Here is a 22,169-nt window from a genome sequence, read left to right as displayed (position 1 = left end):
CCCTCTTAGAGAGACTTTTTTACAATTTTTCCTGTTAAAGATAAATTTTTTTTCTAAAACTCATGCGAATGTTCCGACCCTTAGGCCTTAGAGAGACTACTTTGAAATTTTCTGATTTATATAACCTTTAGAGAGACTTTGGAAGGTGAAAAAACCGACCCAAGGTCCGCCCATACCCAGCATCCATTTTTGCTTAAGTACCCCCGGGTTTCGGCCTAAGTGATAGAGCCTTGTGTTCTAATAAAAAAACAAGTGTAAGCATATGTGAGCCTGCTGTGCAATACACATTGCACATGGTAGAAAGGTTTCCCGCGCTTTTCTCGCGTACTTTTAATCTTTGTTATTTACGAAATGCAATGGAATGTATTCATTTATAAAAGTTATAGACGGGGGTTTGTATACAAATTATTCTTTCACTGAAAGATCAAAGAATCTTTTTTATCTCAATTTTGTTAAAGTAAACAGAAATGTAAATAAATGTTATAAAACAGGTGAATATACAAAAGATACAAAAAGAAAATGATTCTCTCATTTCTTTTATTCGTTTCATTTTGTATGAACCCCCTGAAAAGATTCAAATATTTTGAACGCTGTGTTATGAGAAAGAAAGATGGCGACAAAAAACTGAACTTTTTTGTAACTGAAAAATGAAATGTGTTTTGATTGATTTCAAAGCCCACAAGTAAATTCAAGATGGCAAGTAAAGTGTTTTGAGCTCTATGGAGCATAAGCTTTCATTTCATGTAAGTTTTAAAAAGTCCCACCAAAATACAACTTTTGACATTTTTTTTGGCGCTCTGCTCCCTGACTATATGAAGAGGTGTTGAGATATTATAGACTGTGTGAAGAGGTTTCTTGCTGTTTTTTGAGATGTCAAACAGAGATTTCGAGTAGGATCTCGCTTGTCTGTTTAAACAGTCCAGTTCAGTTTTTGTTAAGTCAACAATTTCCAAACCATATAACAATTTCGGCAAAAATATAGATTGGAAGATCTTAGCAATAGCATCCGGTTGACAATCAATGCCTTACACCAGAGGTTATAAGAGAGGTAGCTACCTAGTTCATGCGCACTTAGAATAATTAACATAATATTAGCCTGGGAATCCAAGCTCATAATTTTAGAAAAAACAAAAAATACCTCACCTCACAAAGTTCTAAAATTATAGAGCTTGGTGCAGGTAGATTAGTCTGACACAGAATGTTATAAACAGTCTGTGTGTGAACCCTTGTTGACAGACTTTCTGAATAGATTCAGAGATAACGGATTGGTTAAACTTGAATGGGAGACACTGACTAGAGAGGTCGATGTGAAGTTATCAAAGAAGCTGCAGGATTATGTGTTTAAAATGTGGATTGACATTCGTTGTCATGCTTTTGTAAGAGCCTGGCTTAATATTTTGAAATACAAATCAAAAGGTGCTGCAGACAACAAAGGCACAGTCTCACAAAGAAAACAATTACCTGGTTGATCTGGTTATAACGATTGATAATTTATTGAATATTTATTAATTTAAAATTGGTTATTTATTGACATTTTTGTATTGTGGTTTCCATTTTTGTGATTTTATGTTGTTGTTACGTTTTTGTTGTTGTTTGCGAACTTCACGTTATGGGTTGTATTCCCTGTTTGAAAATAACAATATTTTTCATTTTTGAGAATCTTTATCATTACTGACATAGCAGAATGTTTATTTCCTGAAGCGGTTTGTATTTGCCTTCATTTTCAATATATTGTGGTAGCGTTGTTTTTGTTGTGTTGTGTTTCAAATCTCATGGTATGTTATGGAATTTTAGATTTTTTTGTATACAGTAATATATACATACACTTTTATGGTCGTTTTATTTTTTTTTAAGATTTTTTTTTATTTATTTATTTGCTATAGTTTTCTTAAAAGTTTGAACCTTCGGGACTAACGAGTTGCAGGTTGTTATTTAAAGTAGTCGCAGGAACGATTGACTTTCACAAATTTAGTAAAAAAATGTTGATTTTGAAATGTTTTGCTACCATTGAGTTTTTTCAAAAGATAAGTTTTTATGATTATGGAAATAGCACATATAATACAGTCACTAGTGATGTACTGTTAGTAATGTCTGGAGACAATAAGAAAAACAAAAACAAAAAAATGTACCAGCAGAAATTCATTCCGCAAATCCCTCTTCCTCAAAATCCTCAAAATCCAACTTCCTCCGTTTCGGTAGGGGTGTCAAGTCATTTGGGTCGATTGAAATAGTATCATTCCTTCCAGATGTGTTGCCCCTTCTGTTTCTAAAGAATGAGTCCTTAGTGATCTGAATCTTCTTCTCAGTCTCTCCATACTGTAGAAAACTTGGGTTGTCACAGCTACCAAACATTGACCTTTGCTTTGCAAAATGTTCCTCAAGTGGATCCTGGTTAAATCGATCCGTCAACACATATTTAACTCCTGCACGAAATAGCTTTGGGATCATTTCGATCATTGAGTAGGCTATATAATAGAGAAAAAAGTTTTTTGTCATTGATCGCATCACCTAGATTAAAAAATTGGTCAAAAGCGCTGAAATGGTATGGTAGCCAGCACTTCTTTCATAACATATTCACAAGGGTTTGAGCATCATTTCGAATATAGGTTTCCAACACAACTTTTTTCAAGCAAATCTTTAGACAGTATGAGAAAAGTGAAACTGTCGACTCTCCAATTAGTGTGTCCTCTAATGCTGCCTAAATTACCCCTGAAATGTTATCATAACAAATCCTTTAGATCTCGTTCTTCTTTTCAATTCCCTTGATTTTTAAAACAACCTTGCTAAGATTCTCCGGTAGATACTTTCTTTTTATGGTAACAGAGGGTGTAGTATGCTTCTTCCTTATTGAGAATTCTTTTTTGATTTATAGTCCTTTAGATATGCTTAGGAAAAGACACAGAAGTCAGAAAAAAGGTCACTTAGCTTAACCCCTGATTCTTTAGCTAAATAGGAACTAAAAAGTAGAAGTTGCATGACATAAATCGTGCAATTTAAGGGGCCCTAAATTAATACTGATTTTTCAAGGGTCTCCAGGATATAGTTATGAAAAATGTAGGATGATGTAAGAACAAATGTTTAAATTGAAAAAAGATAGAGCTTACTTGTAATTTTGAGCCTTGATGATGTCTGTTGAGAAAGGTACATCCTCTTTTTCTTCTTCTCGTCGTCAAGTTCAAGATTATTTACCTCATTCTCCCAATTAGCTAGAAATGGTAGGAAGGTATCCAGTAGCCACTAAATAGAAACAAAAGAAAAATAAAACAAAACCTTTTTTCATATCTCCTATCTAAACACCAAATAAACACTGAGCTTAAAAGATACAGATTTTCAAAGTCATTAAGACTCAATAAAGCAATGGAAGTGGGTACATGCTCATCCTGCTCCTCTCACGTGAAATTGCTTTGGGAAAAGTTTGCGACTCAGTCTACCATTCGTATCCTCCTTAATAGATCGTCTCCTGTATAAAATTGCTAACAACTCACTTCCAAACGGTTGTCGTTGTCTTTACCCTTAAAAGGCTTCTTGTCATCATTCAGCTCTCTAAAACCAATCGTTGTGCTCTTGACATTAAGAATATCAAATAATTTATTGAACATTCCTATGAACTTTTGAGTTGAAATGGTTGCATCATTGTTCTGCATTTGTAAAGCAATGTCAACCGAATTGCTCAATACCTGTCAAATCAAAGGAATGGAATATTTTTAACCTAGGAAGTAAAAGGGCAACAATTAACCGTGAAAAAGACACCCCTTTTTATGAAGTGCAAGAACACAGGGATATAAACAGTTATTAAGGTTGGGTTCCCTCACCTGTGCTGCTAGCGAAACTTTCATTCTTGAACGTGGTGTAAGTCGGACATGTTCGACAGTAAGTTTAGTTTGCCGGAAACCGGGTGCAATACGGTTCAGGCCAATGTCGAGCTCGAAAAGTGAGATTATGTGCTGCCAACTTACTTCCTTGCCTTCAAGCTGAAAGAAAAATACCCTACTTCACACTTTCACCAAGTAAAGGTAACAGTCATTATACAATCCTTTTGTTGGAAAATTAAAATTTTTCCCCATTTCATTGCTTCAGTGTTAAACAGAAAATAAAATCTAATATAATGTACATACAAAAGCCCTAATGTTCACGAAGTGGACGGGTTTTTTGTAAAGAGTTTAATGTACTTTAGCCTCATTCCTACATGATATTGTTCTAGACAACAATCCACCCAAACTTACCCAGATAGAAGTTCTTTATATGAAAGGCTCGTGATGTCTTTCAAGGCAGAGTATGTTACAAAATCGCTATTGAAGTAACTTTTGTAGATTCAATATACTTACAAATAACTCTCTGGTATTTTGATGAGCATGTGAGTTTGCAAAGTTATTTCGCGTCGTTTTTAGCAAATGAGGGACATCACAAATGAAGTAAATGCGTCTGTCCGGGGCATACTTGTTCTGCGTCCAGAATACGACACCATCTTTGATGTTGTTGGCATTGGCGTGCATCAAAAAAAACTTCTTGTTCGCCGATGCACCATCACAAGTCACAAACCATACCTTGAAGTCCAGAAATTCAAGAATTCTGATAGCTTCCCACACAATGTGGTACAGCTCATAGGCTTTGACTCCAGCACCTGCAAAATACGCAATGGGGTAGTTCAAACGAAAGTCAATACCGCGTACCATCAGTGTGAGAACATGGGTGGCCGTAGGTCTCACGGTCGATTCTTCATTGACGCTAACCTCAAAATCTTTCAGCTCATTGTTAATTTCACCAAGATCAGTGAAACCAACAATCCTTCCTGTATGTTTATTATAAACGAGTCCAGCGCTAATTTTCATTTCGTCGTGAGCAAGCCCTATGTTCTTTGTTTCGTTCTTCTAAGCAAGAGTGATAAGATGTTGAAATACGTCTGGATTAAAGCCTGCTTTGGCATCGGTGAAACTGATGTATTTGTTTAATGTGCCTCTTGATGGTAAAAAAAGGAATCCAGAATCTCGAAGATGGTCGTAGGCGCCGGGAGACTTGATGAATATTGATATACACCATCCAATCATCACAGGGTGCCAACGTATCATCCTTTTATCCTTAACTGAGGCATACTCCAGTTGTTGGTTCCATAGGAGAGATTGGGGGGTGTCTTCAGGAAATGGACAAGTTATTTCAGATAAAACTTTGGTGCACACATCTAAATGAATAAAAAAAGAATCATCACAGCGATCCTGCGAGGTTGCGGCTTTGCTTTCACGGCTATTTTAGGAGTTCCGCTTTTTTTCGCCTTTTTTGCAGTCTTTCCGCTATTTAACGTGACCGGGCTGTTCAAAAGCTGCATAATTCTTTTTATTTTTTGCATAATTTATTCGAGATCGCTCCCCAATCAAAATTCATGCCAAAACATTTGTTTTTGTCTTTGTTATTAATCATTTTTATAGTGAGATATTACTCGGGATGAGACGGGATAGCGATATTTATCATTTTTAGACAACAGCCGAAAGAGAACAAAGAAAAATATTCAAGATGGCGGATGAAAACTGTAGGTATGAGCACGCATGGAACTTTGAAGTTAGAATTCTTTGATTGAACGCCGCCTGTGTGTCTTTAAATTTCTGCTAATTATCTTGTTTTTCTTCTTGAGGCTGGTGTCATCCTCATTAGGGAATTAATTTCAGCTGACTTTTTGATTGTTTATAATTTATCTTAGTTTAGTGTGGAATTTTTGCTGGTATCTTTATTATGAAAACAGTGCTCTACAAGTGAAGTCATTGGTGTATATAGATGTATTAAAGTTCAGAATCAGGTAAATCTGTCAGATTTAATAATTAAATAATGGATAGTTTTCTTAATAAAAAAGAGTTAAAAGTATACTGGCTTGCTTGTTTGGCTCCTGGCATTCCTGTGAAAGGAGATCCCACATGGCAATGTAGGAACGGCATCCCATTCCATGATGGGTACAAGGCAGCGCGCCTAGTCAAAGGAGATGAACACTTTTACAAAGTAACTGTTACCATCACAAAGTCTGCACTTGGCATCCCCCTCTTTGGCGCATTTGCTCAAAAAGTACATTTAGATGAAAATAAACTAGTTCATCTTCTGGACGAGAAATATGTCGAACAAATATCCTCGAAATCCATCAGTCCAGTTGGGAATGGTATTCTCGCCAAACTTAATATTGAAACCAGTACAAATTGGTCTGGCAAAAGATTTTTTGGGCTTAATAGAGCAGATGTGAAGAGTATCTTTAAAAATTTATCATCAACAACATCTACTGCTGCGTCATCAACCAAATCCATTCCGCCAAATTCAACGTCAACCGTTCCGTCAACCTTGTCTACCCCGTCAACTTTGCCGCAGTCATCCGTTTCGTTAACACCCGTTTGTTCATCAACATCAACATTAACTTCCTCTGTTGCAACATCTTCTTCAAAACCCTCATCAGTTACAGTTGACTTAACTGACTTTCATTTAAATGATTTATGCTCTTGGTTGGGGGTTCAAAAATGGGGAAAAGCTGTAACTGGGGAATTTGCCCATCTTTACCAGAAAGAACATCATGGGACAGTTTATCGACTGAACGAAGGCTTTACCTCTATCATGGGTGTAAAGTGTAAATCAGAGAAAAATGTTTTGGTTACGTGTGAAGTATTGAAATCCGGACATGCCCCTTTATTTGTGTGTAAAGGAGATGATCGGTATGTTAAGTCTGAAAGCATTTCTATTGCAGTGAAAACTATTTTACGAGATATAGATGCATTGACAAAGCATAATGCATCAGGATATGAATTTTTCGGATTTCATCGCAAAGAAGTTTTGAACGAATTAAAGGTAAACAAACATGGTGCGGAGAATATTAATCGACATCAAGCATTAATTGACATTTTATCAATCCGAAATCGTAACGCTGGACCAACAAGTAATCTGAAGTCAAAACAAGCAATGAACAAGCGTCATCAAAAAGTTGATTCAATTGTTGAATTTGCCACATTTGGCGATCTAAAAAGTAATGTATACTTTTGTTTTTATTTAATTGAATTCAATTCAAAGTCCAATTTTTAGTCATAAAAGGTCCATAATGAGTCATGTGATATTGCCTACAGATGGATTTCTATGTTTTGATTTTGTACGGGCAGACTGATGCGGGCGGGCGATCGTTCTTGATTATTGGAGGCAAAATGACTTATGATGATTTATATGGAGGCGAGTGAATATCAATGAAATATTTGATAATACCGGTCATATCTCTTTGAAATTTATGAATGGTAAGCCTTTACCTCTGAGAAAACATACTAAAATTTCTTTTCAAAAGTCCTACCAGAGAATTTGTTGCTACAAAAAAATCTGCTTGCCTCCAGCTTATGTTATGGTCTTTTTGCCGCCAAAAAATTTGGGTGGTAAGTAATTTTCCTTTTCCTGTTATTACATTTCAGGCTACGTTTCTTATTTGCTAGAGAATCACTATGACATCGTGGAAGAAACCATTGTTGAAAATTCTGACATTTTGCAAAAACTTAGCAAAAAGATTTTGAAAAATTTGCCTCCACGAGAAATTGCTGTTGAGGAAAGTGCACTATTGATCCTCAGTCGAACTGACTTAACACAGCGTGGTTACAAAAATTTAAAACAAATCATGAAAGCGCAAAAGGTTATCCTTGCATCCTACAGCAATGTCCAGTCATATTTAAAAACGCTTGACATTGGTAAATTGAAACGCTCATTCTGCAATTGCCCGGATGATGAATGTCTGTCTGTGTGCAGTGACATTGAAGATTCATTGAGACTTTTTCTTTCAAATGATTTCTGGAAATCAAAATTAGTTTTTCCATCATTCGATGTTCAAAAACCTTTATTTGAGAAGCTGAAGAGTCTGAATGAAAATCTTTATGGGCATCTTGATTGTGAAAATAGGACTTTATTTCTGAGACTGACGGGTGATAATTTCCGAGCAGCCTGTAAACAGCCAACAGAGCAGATTTCCTACTCACTGCTCAACAACCACACAATGTTGCATTCCCCGTATGGCCAGATAATCGACTCACTCTGGCGCGGTTCAGAGTCAAGGTTAAATGTTGAAATACACACTAAAGAACATTTTGAATCAGTCAAAAACCTTCTCAATCAGGGTATAACTATTGGTGAAGAAACCTTCAATGTTCTGCCAATTTTATGTGCAGATCTCAGTTTTGTCAAAGAAATTGTTGGCAAATGTTCGTCAACAAGTTTGTACGGCTGTTTGTACTGCAAGAAAAAGATATCATCATGGGACAGCAAGGACTGCACGCAAGCAGAAAGATGCACCATGGAGGAAATGTTTTCAGCAGGATGTAGCGGAGAGGCACTTTTGGGAAGAAACCCTGATCATAGCAGCAAAAAGTTTAAAGATTTCCAGCAGAATAATTTTGGTCAATACGTTAGTAAAGTGTTTTTTTAGTATGTCATTTCCTTGAGATCCTGTCTAAATTGGTTACGAGGGAATTATTTTTTCTGCACGATGTCCTAATTTGAAATTCTTTGTAGAATTAAATTTTTGCGGATTCATGAGGTTCTGTAAATTATTTGGCCATTGTTATTTTGAATTTGAAAAATTGTTTTGGGAACTAAATTTTACGATTTGGGACGAAGTCCAAAAAAACGTGCAAAATTTAGTTCCCATTGACATATTCGTTAAATGATGAATTTAAATGAATTTCTTTTCAGGGGAAACCATTATTGGATGCAGTGGAGATGAAATTGATCGTTCCTTGCGGGTTACATCTAATTCTAGCCCACCATCGATATCTATGGGGATACATGTTTGACATTGTTGTAAACCGAAAACAAGGTGATTTGGTCCCAACAGCCTTACGTAAAATTGACTGCCACTACTTAGCCCTCCAAATTGAGACGTACTTCAAAAAGTAAGTATATTTAACTTCATTTACTTCAATTTTAGGTTTGCGGATGGAAAAGTTTGAGATACTTCTGCTCAAATTCATGGAAACCTCTTTTCACAGAATCTGGGTTGACAGTCCCACCTATTCTTTTTTTTTTAATGTTGCAATTATATATACCTTGTTTTTGAAAAATTACGTGTTTTTTTTTTACCTTTATAGTAAAAAGAAACATTACGATGGAAGTGCTACCTTAAAAATGATCGGTCAGGACTGTAAGCAGTTTGAGGCTAATATCGATAAATTTATTCATGTGTTTTTGAAATCGGGTGAAGAGATTTCTGATGGAAGTTTTGAAAAGATGCGAAATGTCATCAAGCTGTATCGGTTATTCCGTGATCTCGCAATTGATATCAGAGCCACAAAAGTTGACATGGAACGCGTCAAAAGTTTCAAAACACGTGCCGAGAAGTTTTTTCAACACTTTAAAAGTAGTTGTCCTGGAATGTCAACCGGTCGCAAACCTTATTTGCACATTTTGAGAGAGCATGTTGGAGAATTTATGGAATTTTGGGCTGAAATTGGTTGGGGATATGGCTTTTTTAATTGCAATGGAGGTGAGCATCTTAACAAATGCATAAAGAATTTGGAGCTGCATAATACAAATTTTGATGATGACCGGTTCAAAACAATCATGCGACACCTCAGAGTAAAGCAGTTCCACTATCCTGAGAGTATTTTTTCTAGTGCAGAAAAAAATGTGACTTGTTCCAGATGCAAAGAAAAAGGTCACACCAAGAAAAATAAAAATTGTAGACTCCACCCTGATCAACCATCACCCCATATTGATGATTCCGATAATGAAGACGGAAGTGGATCTTGATTAATCTTAATTTTATTTACTTACTTTACTAATTTACATTGATTTTCAGAACGTTGCAATTTCAGAATGTTTGCAGTCAGATCCTTTAAAATTTTATTATTTCATTCATTTTAATGAAAACATAGACTATTGTATTTTCATAATGTGTCTTTTCTGTTTCCTAATAATAGTTTTCTTCTGTTTTGGTCTGTTTTACTGAATGTTTAACTCGTCTACCGACAGAAAATTAATAGGAAGGGGGCTAGTTTTTAGGCAGTGTCAACACTGTTAGACGTATCTGTTGACTAAATTATCACCTTTACTGTATCTTTACTAACAACTGAATATTTTTATCGACAGATTAAAAAATAAAAAATCATAAAAAATTTAAAACATAAGAACCATGGATGAAACTGCAACACTTATCACCGAATTGCTTGGTATAATTCCGAAGGCTACAGACAAAAAAGGAAAAAAGAAGCTTCGCAGAACAAAGACAAGATTAGCAGACGCTTTAGAGGTTAGTTTCCTTTATTTGTTGTGTATTTGATTGGTATTGCCTTTGTGTGTATGCAGCATGGTTATTCATGGTTATTCAAACCAAGAAGACACTATGCCTTTTACAGAACTTTTAAGATGTTGCAACTCAGACAGCTATTTGAGTTTTGTTGGTAATCATAATTTTCTTATTTTAAATTTCAGAAAGATATCAAAACTTTACTGGAAACAAAATCCATTACTCAAATCAGAGATCAACTATGGGATGGAATATATCAAAAATTTAGAAAGAATGATTCTACAAACCAAGAAAGCCAAGAAATGAACCTACCATCTCAAAAGGTATATATGGCTAATGTATAATTTTTTTTTTTTTTTACAAAATCGTAGTTGATAGTCTAATATCAAATCCTTCCTGCTCATTATTGGGAGTAGGATAGGTGTTAAAAAGGGTTGGTTGGTTAAAAAAATCCGAAAAGTGGTACGTTATTTTCAAAATTAGGATGAATCTTGTTCAGATCAGATTGATGTGGTACTTTTCCTCCACTTTTAAAGTATAGAAAAAAATATTTTATCTTTTTAACTCTATTATTATATTTCAGGAAGTTGTTCAGGATGAGCCGAGCGATTTCGAGTACTCATTGTACAATAAAATGGCCGATATAATCGTCAAAGAATCGAAACACTTTCGCCTGGCACGTCAAATCTCATTACGTGGAGCCGCAATTGGAAGTTCAGCAACCGTCAGTGGCATTTCTGGTTTCATGAATGATGAAATTGTATGCGAAGATATAGATCTTTACAAATTAGAAGATCTGGAAATCAAAAATACGCTTTTCAATTTTGCTCACTATAATGTAAAATGGGCATTATTCAAAGGAAAAGAGGTTTTGTTGAAAAGAGTTAGTTACAGCAAAATGTTGAAAAAGGAAAATTCTGCAATGGTTTTGGCTTATGAGCTGAAGATTTTGAAGTTCATCGGCTCTCACCCCAACATCGCCAGCAGTTATGGTCTTGTTGAAAATCCAGAGACACCAATGGCTATGTATGATCATTGTATTAATATGTATTTTGGGCGCTACAAATTGGTTAATCGACCTTTCAGAATTTCTCTAATCAAGGTTTTGCTTCAAGGTTTAACAAGAGCGTTAGACTTCATACATTTCAAGGACATGATTCATTTGAATATGGTAGAGGCCGCGCGCGGTAGTCATGAAATTTGACCCCAACAAAATGCTGCATTACCCTGTTATCTTTGACTTTTCTTGCTGTTGTCCACAGCAGAGTGCTAAAGTCTTTGATCGACTTTTTCAAGAGAGATTTAAGTCATCCAATCATCTCCCTATTGATGTTATAAAAGGAAAGTCAGTACCTTCCTTTAGTTGTGATGTCTATAGTTTGGGTGTTTTTGTCTCTCATTTCGCGAATCACATGGATAACTCAGAGGATCAGAAGAGAATTGATAGTGTCGCTATAAGCCTTTTGAATACAACTTCGGATTCCTTTCCTGACGTTTTATATAATTTTATAGAATGATTACTTTTTTGTATTTTGTATTTTGACATGAAGAAAATATTCATTTCGTTTTCCATTCTACTTGCTTCTTATTTTTTTCTCAGAATCCCTATTTTTACAGTCCATAGAAGGTGAATTTATAAAACAATCGCACTTTTTTCAAAAAGAATTTTTTGAACGATTTCCCACGGCCAAGTTTTTTAAAAATGGATATTGAAAATAGTTTCAGAGAGCGACCTGTAAAGTCTGCTGCAGAACTATTTCAGAAACAATAATTTAACCACTTTTCCACTATTTTTTTTGAAAAATGTGAAATATTTTAAGACAGCGACCTGTAGAGTCGGAATCATTGAGACCCTTTCCCACTAGAAATTGTTTTAAGAATTATAAGGTTTTGAAAATAGTTCCAGAGAGCGACCTGTAAAGTCTGCTGCAGAACTATTTCAGAAACAATAATTTAACCACTTTTCCACTATTTGTTTTGAAAAATGTGAAATATTTTAAGACAGCGACCTGTAGAGTCGGAATCATTTAGACTCTTTCCCACTAGAAAATGTTTTAAAGAATTAAGATTTTGAAAATAGTTTCAGAGAGCGACCTGTAAAGTCTGCTGCAGAGCTATTTCAAAATTTATCCCCTTTCCTACCTATGAGCTTTTGAAAAATCAGACCCTGCCCACAGATCTGTAAAGCCCGAAGGGCTAGATTTGCGGCTTTTAAAGGATTTCCTACCAAAGTCACGTGACTAAAATATGCAATTTCACCGGTTTGAGAGATGTGAAATAGCGTTTGCCGCCTACTTTTTTTGATCTCGCGCTCCGAAAACAATTAAAATGCTAGATCCTATCCATCGGCACGAAATTTAAAAAGTCAAATTTTTGCTTCACTTTTTTTTGCTGGAGAAAGCTTAAAGTTGCCTATCTAGCCCTTCGGGCTTTACAGATATCTGTGACCCTGCCCTGAAAAAATTAAGCTTTCGTATTAATTGTTCGCCCCCTATTTCGAGTAAGGCGGTCATCGAAAAATTGTTCTGTTCACGTCACCGCCCGCTCCCAACTTACTGGCGCAATTTTTCACACTGCCCGCCCGCCCGCATGCATTTTTAACACCTGTACCGACGCGAACAGAGCAATTTTTCAATGGCCGCCTAAGGCCTTAAACTATACTTTTTTCTACCGCTTTCTTCATATCGTTTATTGATTCCCATTAAAGAGACTTTTTGCGGGAATAGGGAATGAGTGTACACAATTTTTTGGTCTATGAAAATACTCTACTACTTATTTCGGTCATGGTGAAACATTATTTTCTACTTATTTTTAACTGAAGGTGTCCAGAGAGCTAATGTAGAAGACGTGCTTGGGTCAACCTTGCGTGGATGGTTTCACAGCCATATCTCTCTTCAGTTAATTATACAGTGAAGGTTTCATCCTTAAAAAAAAATTTTATCCACTTCTGAAGTGAATAGGTGAATATAGAATCAATAGTAAGAGAGTAGGTAATAAAATCTTTCTGAAAAGTGTTCTTTTGCTCGGCCAACATATATCACCACCTGGCATTTTATATGGGAAAGAGAAACTTCAATAATATTTATATAAGATTTGAGCGAACAATATCTGTGGAATCATAAGAATATATTTTACCAGGATTCTAGTTAACTGGCATAATGAGAGCTGACAAAAAATACAAATTTAAATTTTAAAATTAAACCATAAAGAATTTATACAGTAGACCTAAAACTAAATAAATATTACAAGATATCAGTAAGCAAAAATCAAACTTTAGTTGGACAAAACTTTCTTACGAAACAACGATCAGAGTACATATTTATACATCTTCAAATCCGGTTGGTTGGTGGTTGGTAGAGTAAACTTTTTCAGGTTTTTAAGATCTAGTAAATCAAGTTGGCAATCAACAAAAACTTGAAGCGAATGATAATTCAAAGAAGTGCTTAGCTATCAAAAAAATCGTCCAACTTGGGATTGATGTTTTGAAGGACTTTGAAGGTGAGTCGGTCAGGCGAACAGACAGAACATTATTGATGGTCGCCTTACAAGATTTCCCTGATTGTTATCCGCACATAAATAAAGTAATAGAAGGTTGAAATCAAAATTCCTAGCAAATATTATGTAAAAGTTAATGAGATAAAAAATATATTATTCTTGAATATCTGCTTCTGAGATGGCACGACATCTGGTGAAGTACCCAGATGAATTAAAAACTGCGCAAAAGAGGCTAACTTCCATTTCGCCATGTCCATTTTTGTTTTTATTGGGCTTGAAAGCAACCATTACAGGGCGGTGTGACTTGAAGAGTGATTCTTTCACAGGTTTCACGTGTCCGTTTAAATATACTATTTTTCGATAACGAAAACTTTGCTTATTTGCATTGCTTTCAAAAGGTCTATCAACAGTTACTGAATTACGTGACCCCTCAGCTCGAAAAAAACAATCGTCATCATGAACAGTCACAATTCGATAGTTTTTTCCTCGCACAATAATGAAGTCATTTACATTAAGCCCATGATCTGCTTTGAGTGAAACATAGTTATCGTCTTTTCTAACTGTAATGGTAAAACCGTCCTTTCGTTCTTCGGGAAATATATCAGCATCATCTGGTTTTAACAGTGGAACGAGGTCTGAAAGCTTAACCTCGGGCACATCATCTCTATCGACTTCTATACTGGCTGGTATAAAAACATTGAAAGAGTTCTCTTCTGGGTCAGCAATCTCATTTGTAATCTTCTGAATTGGGAAAACCAAATCCCCACGATTCAACGTTGAGTTGTTTGCTGCTACACAACAAGTTATGTAATAATGCGGCATTATGATCGAGAAATCACGATGGTGGTTGGATTTCACTGTTGCTTTAGCTCCAAATATATTTACAATCATTGCTAATGTTTTAAGTTCACCAGACTTGAAAGTGTTCTTGAATATTGACTGGTGGATGGGATGGGTGGAAATTTTTTTCACAACATCATCAGGTGAATTTCTGAACACGTTGTTTTCTCTTATCCTCTTTATTGTGTTTTGAGAAAACTCTTGACAACATTGCTTGAAAATGGTTTTATAATTCTCCATCGAAAGCACTGATAAATTCTTTTAAAACCACAATATATTACAACAAACTACTTCTTAGAAAACCACACGAGACACGACCAGACGAATCAGGAAAACCGCAAGCCACAGGAATGCGCTGACTAAGCAAATTTTTCCGTGAACATTAAAATTTACGGAACCGAAAAAGCAAATTTAAAATTATTTCTTCCCGCGAAAACTAAGAGAAGAATCGCCGTGATAAAAAGAGATTAATTGGATCACTTTGGTCAAGAATACTATTTTTTGTGAAAATCTTGATTAAAAACTTTAGCAATCTCTGTTTAAACTTATTATACAACACACCAACAGTGCTTGACACTAAGTTGACTATTGCTGACAACTACAAGATAAATGGATGAAATTACAATGTAAAGCATAACTTCAGTTGTCACAGTCAATGTTTTTTGCACAACTTTAGTGAATGCAAAAAGTTTAAGTGAATTCAAATTCAAGTAAATCCAAAGTTAGATATACTAATTTTCCCTCAATATACTGTCCTAGAGTAGCCCCTAGGTTATTGCACTATACTTGCTCACCTAGCTAATTACCAAACGAACTAGTTTCCATGTGAAACTACAGTATAGATAGTCCGTTCATTACCAAGGCTATGTTACAAGACTCTAGGCATGCCTCAGTAATGACTAATGGTAAAAGGGCACCTAACAAGATAATTGCAATTGAAGCATTCAATGAAGTCAGTTGCATAACATTTTGATAAAGAGCTGTAATATTTGGTAATTTGTAATCTTACTTCAGCCCATAACAAGTCAAAAATGTGTAGTATCTTGACCCCATCATTCACAATGTTGCTGCAAAGAATACATTAAATTTTCATGTGTTTTTTTGCAGCAGCAGTAGAATATGACCTTGGAAATAAGGAAAACACTTACCAGAAAGTTGTTCATCCTTTAATTCACAACCTTCATCCTCGATGAGTTGTCGAATGTAATCGTCCTTTCTATCAAGACTCCTTCTCAATGATTTAATACATTTTTGTTGGTCCTCACACTTAGCATTCAACTGTGATCTTTTGAGCCAGCGGTTGTTGGTAAAACTACTTGGTGCATGAGAGGTACGGTTCTCCAAACATTTTCGACGCTTGATAGCCTTTTTTTGCAGATTCCGTCTATAAATCTTGCACTCATCACATCTTTGGTTTGAGTTTGTAGTGACCAGAGAGCATGTACCCACTCTGATGGTCGATAGCTGTGAGATGCCAGAAAATGTAGAATTTTGCACCTCAGCTCTGATGATTTTGCCACTCTGGTCTTTGAAATCACAAGTGCCCTGGATATCAAGCTTCTCTTTGATAAGATCAGGAAAGTCTTGATTTCCTGGACATATTTCTATTTCAGCAAGCTTGCTCAAGACTTCATTAATTGTATCTAGGGACAAGAAATTCATAATGTAGAAGATTCTTCTAAATTGACAATCACTCAATATGGGAAAAGTTGCAGCTTGCACATGTTCATTGCATTAAAATCGTTTCTAACTCCTTATTAGCAGAAGCAAGGAGGCTGGGGAGACTCCAACCTCTCCACGTTTGAACAAATTAGAATATTTTCTCCCACTACTAGCAAATATTATCTCGTTTTGGACCACAAAAATAGATAGTCAGTTTTAAGAATATTGTCAGAGAAATTGACGGTGAAGGATTTTATAGGTGGCTCAAGTTTCTGATAATTAATAAAAAAACAGCCAAGAATTACCTTTGCTCAAAATGCTTGGTAGGTCTCTCAAAAAACAGTTTTCTCTGAGTATTTTCTTCTCGTGGTAGTAAACATGCCAGTCATCGTCACTAATACCAATTATAAAGTCCATTGTCTTAATGGGCTTAGACTCTGATCTTGAAGTCAAAATTCCAAATACAAATTTGTAACCTTGCTGACATGGCAGCTTGACAAAGTTTTCATGACAGTTCAAAACATCTTGCATCGATCTTGGTCGCTTCAGTTTATGCACCAATGCCTTTGCAACCTTTTTGCAGTCTTTCAATGAGAACCTCTTTCTCTTCACAGTGCTACAGCCTTTGCAAACCCTACAGCCTTCACCACATGCTTCAAATATGGGCAATCTATCCATAGTCTCATATCCATTGTTCTGTTTGACCCTTTCAAATTGTCTCTTGCAGTCTGAACAAATATTTTTTGGGTACACTGAGCATTCTTCATCCTCGATGTCATGGTAATCAAACAATTTTTGAATCTCTTCTTTGAAGTCTGTTACTGGTGTAGAGCATCCTTTGACTTTGTTCCCACATGTACGACAGACATTCTGAAGTCTCGCTGAATGTCTAAAGAGCAAAAGTTAAGGTTTCAAAGTTTCATCAAAAGTGCTTAGCTGGGGGGGGGGGGGGTTACAAAAGATCTCAATATTTTCTGGGGGTGTTGGTCTTAAATTCAATCGAATATCATTTTTGAGCGAAAACTAATCAAGTAATAAGACTAAATCTGAGCATTGGACTCTGAAAATGAAAATGTAAACTTTAAATTGTGATTTATTGGATTTGACCCAATCTCACACAAATCAGCAAGTACTTAGTTCCCTCCACGAATGCAGTCCCCTCCAGAAAATTTTTCCATCCCCTTACCTCATGAGTTTCCCTCACTGGAAAATGAAAAAAAAAACACTTTTGCCCCTCCCCTTGTGGGACTTTTTTTATAATTTTTCTAAAATTTTGCCAGAAATATGTTTTTCTTTTACCAAGTATTTTATCTCCTTAATAATTTTATCAAAAATACAAGATTTTCAAACTATGTTATTGAATTTGCCAAGATCTTGTTGTCAGATTTTGGACGCTCCATTGTTTCAATTTATTGATTAATCAATTAAAAAACTTTGATTGACTATCAATCTCTTATCCCATCACACAGTAACCACCAATCAATAGTCAATTATTGCTAATTGATGAAAAATGATCAATCAATCAAAGCTTCTCAACCAGTCATTCCTTCCCGACATAGTCAACAACTTTTAAAATAAATGGCTTATCATTGATTGCCTATCGATTATCCGAACGAATCAATATTTTATCCAAGGATTGGTTATCGGTCATAAATTTTAAAATAATTTTAAATTGTATCATGTACCGCATGAGAGGGTCTGGATATGTGGAGTCTGCCCCCCCCTTAAAACAAAAATAATATTGGCAATTACCTAACCTGAGATCAGATTGTGGTTGTTTTCTGCCCACCACGCTGAAGCTCTAAAGGGATGGGTGAAAACATACAATCTGACGAATATGCTATCTCAAAATCGTAAGGACCGCGTTCGTTTAAAAAGACTGGGGATGACAACAAAGTTGCGTGATTGTGTTTACGAATAGGGCGCCGTATCAGTTTTTGACTTTCTGGCGCACAACAAGATTCTTGTTGTAAAATTTTCCGTGGGAGGACTATTTTTCTCAGATGTATAATTTTCAAGTGCCTTCAGAGGTTTACCGTGCACGTAAGAAAATTATGAACAGCTGTTATCAGGTTACAATTACCAGACACTCCCAATTGATACAATTGATGACTTTTTTCCAATTGATGACCAATTGATGTATTTTGAGGAACGCTCGATTACCTTTCAAGTGATAGATTAATCATTGATTGGCTTGTAAATATGATCGATTGATTATCGATTGACTCTTTCTTAATGATTGATTGATTATGGGTTACTATCAACTATAGAACCCATTCATTAACAAACGATAGCCAATCAAAGAAAATGAATTGAATTGAATATATTTTTGCTGCAGCGCAGCAGGATAACCCCTTACAAAAAATAGATATTACGCTAATACAATGGGGAACCTAAAAGAAACTTATCAATTGATGATCAATTGATCAACAAATGTTAGGCAATCAATCAGATTACCCAATTGCTGATCAGTCAATATTGAGATTTTTTGGGAACCTCTATTATACCGATTATAGTCTTTTTTACATCACAACAGCTGCCTAGGGACAAAATAATTCACTTCACGTTTGTACTAGCTGAGGAAAAGACTGAAAGAAATGTTTGTGGGTGGAATAATTTGTTATTCTATATAGACCGTCACATTCCCCTAAACAACTATCAGAAACCAATTATCCAATCCATTGATTGGTTATCAATTGACCATTGTTTTAGAGGAAATAATTATCAATTGCTACATGGCTTGGCAGCAGGTTTTAGATGCCCCCTAAGAATTCAGGTGACCCCTAAGATTTAGGTAACCCCAGGTTGCCAAATATTTTAGGTGACCCCTAAGCCAATGACACAAAAATCCTTTTCAAACAATCAAACAAATACAACAGTTAGTTTAGCCATTAGTTACTTTTTTATTTCATAAATTGAGTATTTATTTCTTAGAAAAAGAAGATCATATATATTTAGCTTTGTACCATTTTATGTTTTAATGTAGTACTCTCCTCAGGAATTGATGTTGAAAAACTTTTTCACGTGCACTGTTTACATCTACAGTATAGTGAAGACGTGCTATTGCACAAATCTTTAGAAAACGATATGAAGACGTGCACAAATTTTTAGGAATAGCTCAGCGCACACATAGTTTTCTCGGATACAAACTTTTTTAGACAGAAGACATTCCATAGCGAATGTGATGAATCGAAAAAAACAAGTCCAGAAAAAAATCACCAAACATAGAATCTAGCCCCCCAGGTCCATCTGAAAAAATTTAGGTGATCCCTAACATGGTTAGCCCCCCCCCTAGCCACAGGCTAAGATCAGGTACAAATTGCTGCTTGACCTTTTAGCCCCTCCTTCCCTTCAGTTCAGGCAAGGTGGCAATTATATACACAAAGCAGTAAAATAACACTTTAATAAAATAAAAGTGAATTCAATATACTTACTCCATCTGCAAGCAGCTCCAAACAACAGTTTTTACTAATATTTCAGGACTATGTTATCTTTTTTCTGCTTAAAAAACAAAAAAATACACTTTTTCATACGATTTTTCAGCTATCTTTGAAGGATGTGCCAAAAAGATCCAGAAGGTGCCAATAAAAACCAAAGCTAGGCTAGTCACTATCAACCTTATGCCAACCCAAACCACTTTATTTTGACTCTGAAAGACTTTCCAGTAAGGCAAAGTAGCTAAAAATAAAAAGGTCTCATTTCACATCCAATTTCAGCATGTCTGCTTCCACCATCTTTTTCTCAAAAAATAAACAATGCCACAGCTGAATTTCTTGTCAGTGGAAACCCCAAAAGACAGTTGTTTGCTTTTCAGTAGTTTAAATTAGTAGGAAACCCCTCCAAAGAAGCAAATTAAGGAAGTTTTGCTTGAACTCTAATAATACTGCACATAACGCCATTTTTTTCACTGTAACTTCTTGGCCAAGTTGTTCCCTAGCCTAGCGACTTCAAACGACGCCGAATTCAATGGCCAACAATAAGAAAACAGCGAGCGGCAGCGGCGATTCTTATCCTCTTTTCCCAAATCTCTGGTTTAACCATGGCTTCATCATGTTCAGTTTCAGAAGTTAAAGTTTCATAAATTTCAACTTTGTGAAGATGTTCTGGAAAGAGAGAATCAGAACCGGACAAGAATGCAGAAGAGTCCACGCTGCACTCCTCAAATTTTTTAAACATAGCCTGATAGTGGGGAGTCATATTAAGGGCAGTTTTAGCTTCTACCATTTCTCGCCAAAAAGGACCGGTAACTTTCTTGTGCAATAGACCTAGAACTTTACACCCAATTTTATAGGCTAGTACTTTCAAATCGTGATGAACGGCAGTTAGCAGTTTATTCTCATAAAAAAATTTTCCAAAATTTTTTTTAAGTAGAGAGTATAAGTGATAGACCCCAGCCCCATTTAAGAACAGTATGTTAAATCTATTTCCTAAGAAAGGATACAGCGGTATTTCAGATATATTGTGTTCACTTTTCAAAAATGTTGCAAACTGAATCATTCGACCAGATTTATCTGATCCTCGCTCTTGAACAGATTTACACACTGTTCTAATAAGTCTTGTTGTCTCCGACTCTCCATTTGAATAACCACCATGGGCAAGTGAACCAACCTTTTTATCTTTGTCATACAACAGGCCCTCCCAAATTTTGATAGTGGCTTCACATTGATCAGCAAGGCCAACCAAATAGTGAAGGCCGCAGAAAAACTCATTTACATCACTTAGTTTCTTTTTCACTTTTTCTGAGAGAGTGTCCCATTCCCTAATAATTGAAGGCAAAATGCTATCTCTGTATTCAATAAAAACCCTGTTAAATTTTTTTGAGTATTACAACGATCACTCATAAGATTTTTTATTGACCCAAAAACTTTACCGCTGAAGGACTTGTCTGAAGATTGCTTGGAAACGTCCTCAACAATGAGTTGTAAAACTTTTAATTGCATTTCTGCATCCCCTGTACTCGTTTCCCTAATTCCAGCATTAAGAGTTTTACCTCTTTTTGTTGTTATATCATACGTCAAATAGGAACGTCCTTTTTTTGATGTGACGTCTGAGTGGAGGGTATTCAAATCAGAAAAGGCCGCAGACCTGTCACTATCAGAAACACTTTTCCCAGTTAGTTCATACATTAGATGCTGGTGTGCCAAGCAACGTGCCTCAAGGAGCATTCCCTTTGCAAAAGTTGACCCAGGAAGTAATGGGGCATTTCTTTTAGCAATATTTTTCAAAACTGTTCTTACAAACCTCTTTTACATTCCGGGTACTCACACCCATGCAAAGTGAATCTTCACAAACTGCCCTTATATCACTGTTGTAGCCTCCATTTTCAAAAACCCTGATTTCATCATTGTTCATAAAACTTTCAAGCTCTTCTTCAACCTTAAGTTTTTCATTCTCAAGATACTTAATGTGTTCTTTCAAGTCCTTAATTTCAGCTGCAAGATTTTTAGAATGGGATTGAAACCCATCATCACTTGTTTCATTTATTTTTTTTTAAATGACTTTGCCTTGTTTTTCCAATCATAACCCTTCTTTCTATATTTAGTTGATTTTTCCAATGCTTTTTGAAGTTTCTTGTTGAGTTTTGTAAGTTCTTTTTCATGCTCTAAAGATTGCATTTCAAGGGCACTTATATGGTCTTTTTTATGAGAAAGCTCCTCGTTCAACTTTTCTTTTTCCTTCTTTTGACGATTAACACGTTTATTGATATTCCTGGTAGACAAATGAGACAGTTTGGATAAAGCTTTGCTTAAATCTAAAGAGGTTTTATCACTTTCTTTTTTCAAAATTTTCATTTCAGCTTGACATTTCAATTTGTCTCTACCCTCTCTACTTTCTTCACGAAGTGCTTCGCAGATATTAGAAATTTTAGACTCTAACTCATCAATCTTATCCAGTAAAGTGGAAATGGTTATATCAAGCTCTTGATATTCGACTGCTTCTT

General features: G+C 35.6%; 3 protein-coding genes across 3 annotated transcripts; 2 read left to right on the top strand and 1 right to left on the bottom strand.

The window, feature by feature from the left end:
• Positions 1–1,876: 1,876 nt before the first annotated feature.
• Positions 1,877–5,176, bottom strand: LOC136814039 (uncharacterized). The gene is made up of 4 exons (XM_067070543.1): positions 4,326–5,176; positions 3,813–3,971; positions 3,486–3,677; positions 1,877–3,237 (listed from the first exon to the last, which is right to left on the bottom strand). Exons 1-4 carry the CDS (start codon positions 4,827–4,829, stop codon positions 3,079–3,081), a joined length of 1,014 nt encoding a protein of 337 aa, XP_066926644.1. The 5' UTR covers positions 4,830–5,176; the 3' UTR covers positions 1,877–3,078.
• A 2,210-nt stretch (positions 5,177–7,386) lies between these two features.
• On the top strand, positions 7,387–9,854 carry LOC136814038 (uncharacterized). The gene is made up of 3 exons (XM_067070542.1): positions 7,387–8,392; positions 8,680–8,879; positions 9,075–9,854. Exons 1-3 carry the CDS (start codon positions 7,613–7,615, stop codon positions 9,733–9,735), a joined length of 1,641 nt encoding a protein of 546 aa, XP_066926643.1. The 5' UTR covers positions 7,387–7,612; the 3' UTR covers positions 9,736–9,854.
• Positions 9,855–10,078: 224 nt separating this feature from the next.
• LOC136814037 (uncharacterized) lies at positions 10,079–11,656 on the top strand. Its single transcript, XM_067070541.1, has 3 exons — positions 10,079–10,234; positions 10,417–10,554; positions 10,815–11,656. Exons 1-3 carry the CDS (start codon positions 10,118–10,120, stop codon positions 11,433–11,435), a joined length of 876 nt encoding a protein of 291 aa, XP_066926642.1. The 5' UTR covers positions 10,079–10,117; the 3' UTR covers positions 11,436–11,656.
• The last annotated feature ends 10,513 nt before the right edge of the window (positions 11,657–22,169 follow it).

The sequence above is a fragment of the Clytia hemisphaerica genome, unplaced genomic scaffold (assembly GCF_902728285.1).
Source record: "Clytia hemisphaerica strain Z4C2 unplaced genomic scaffold, Clytia hemisphaerica genome assembly, whole genome shotgun sequence".
NCBI lineage: Eukaryota > Metazoa > Cnidaria > Hydrozoa > Leptothecata > Clytiidae > Clytia > Clytia hemisphaerica.
This window is presented reverse-complemented; position numbering and strand designations above follow the sequence as displayed.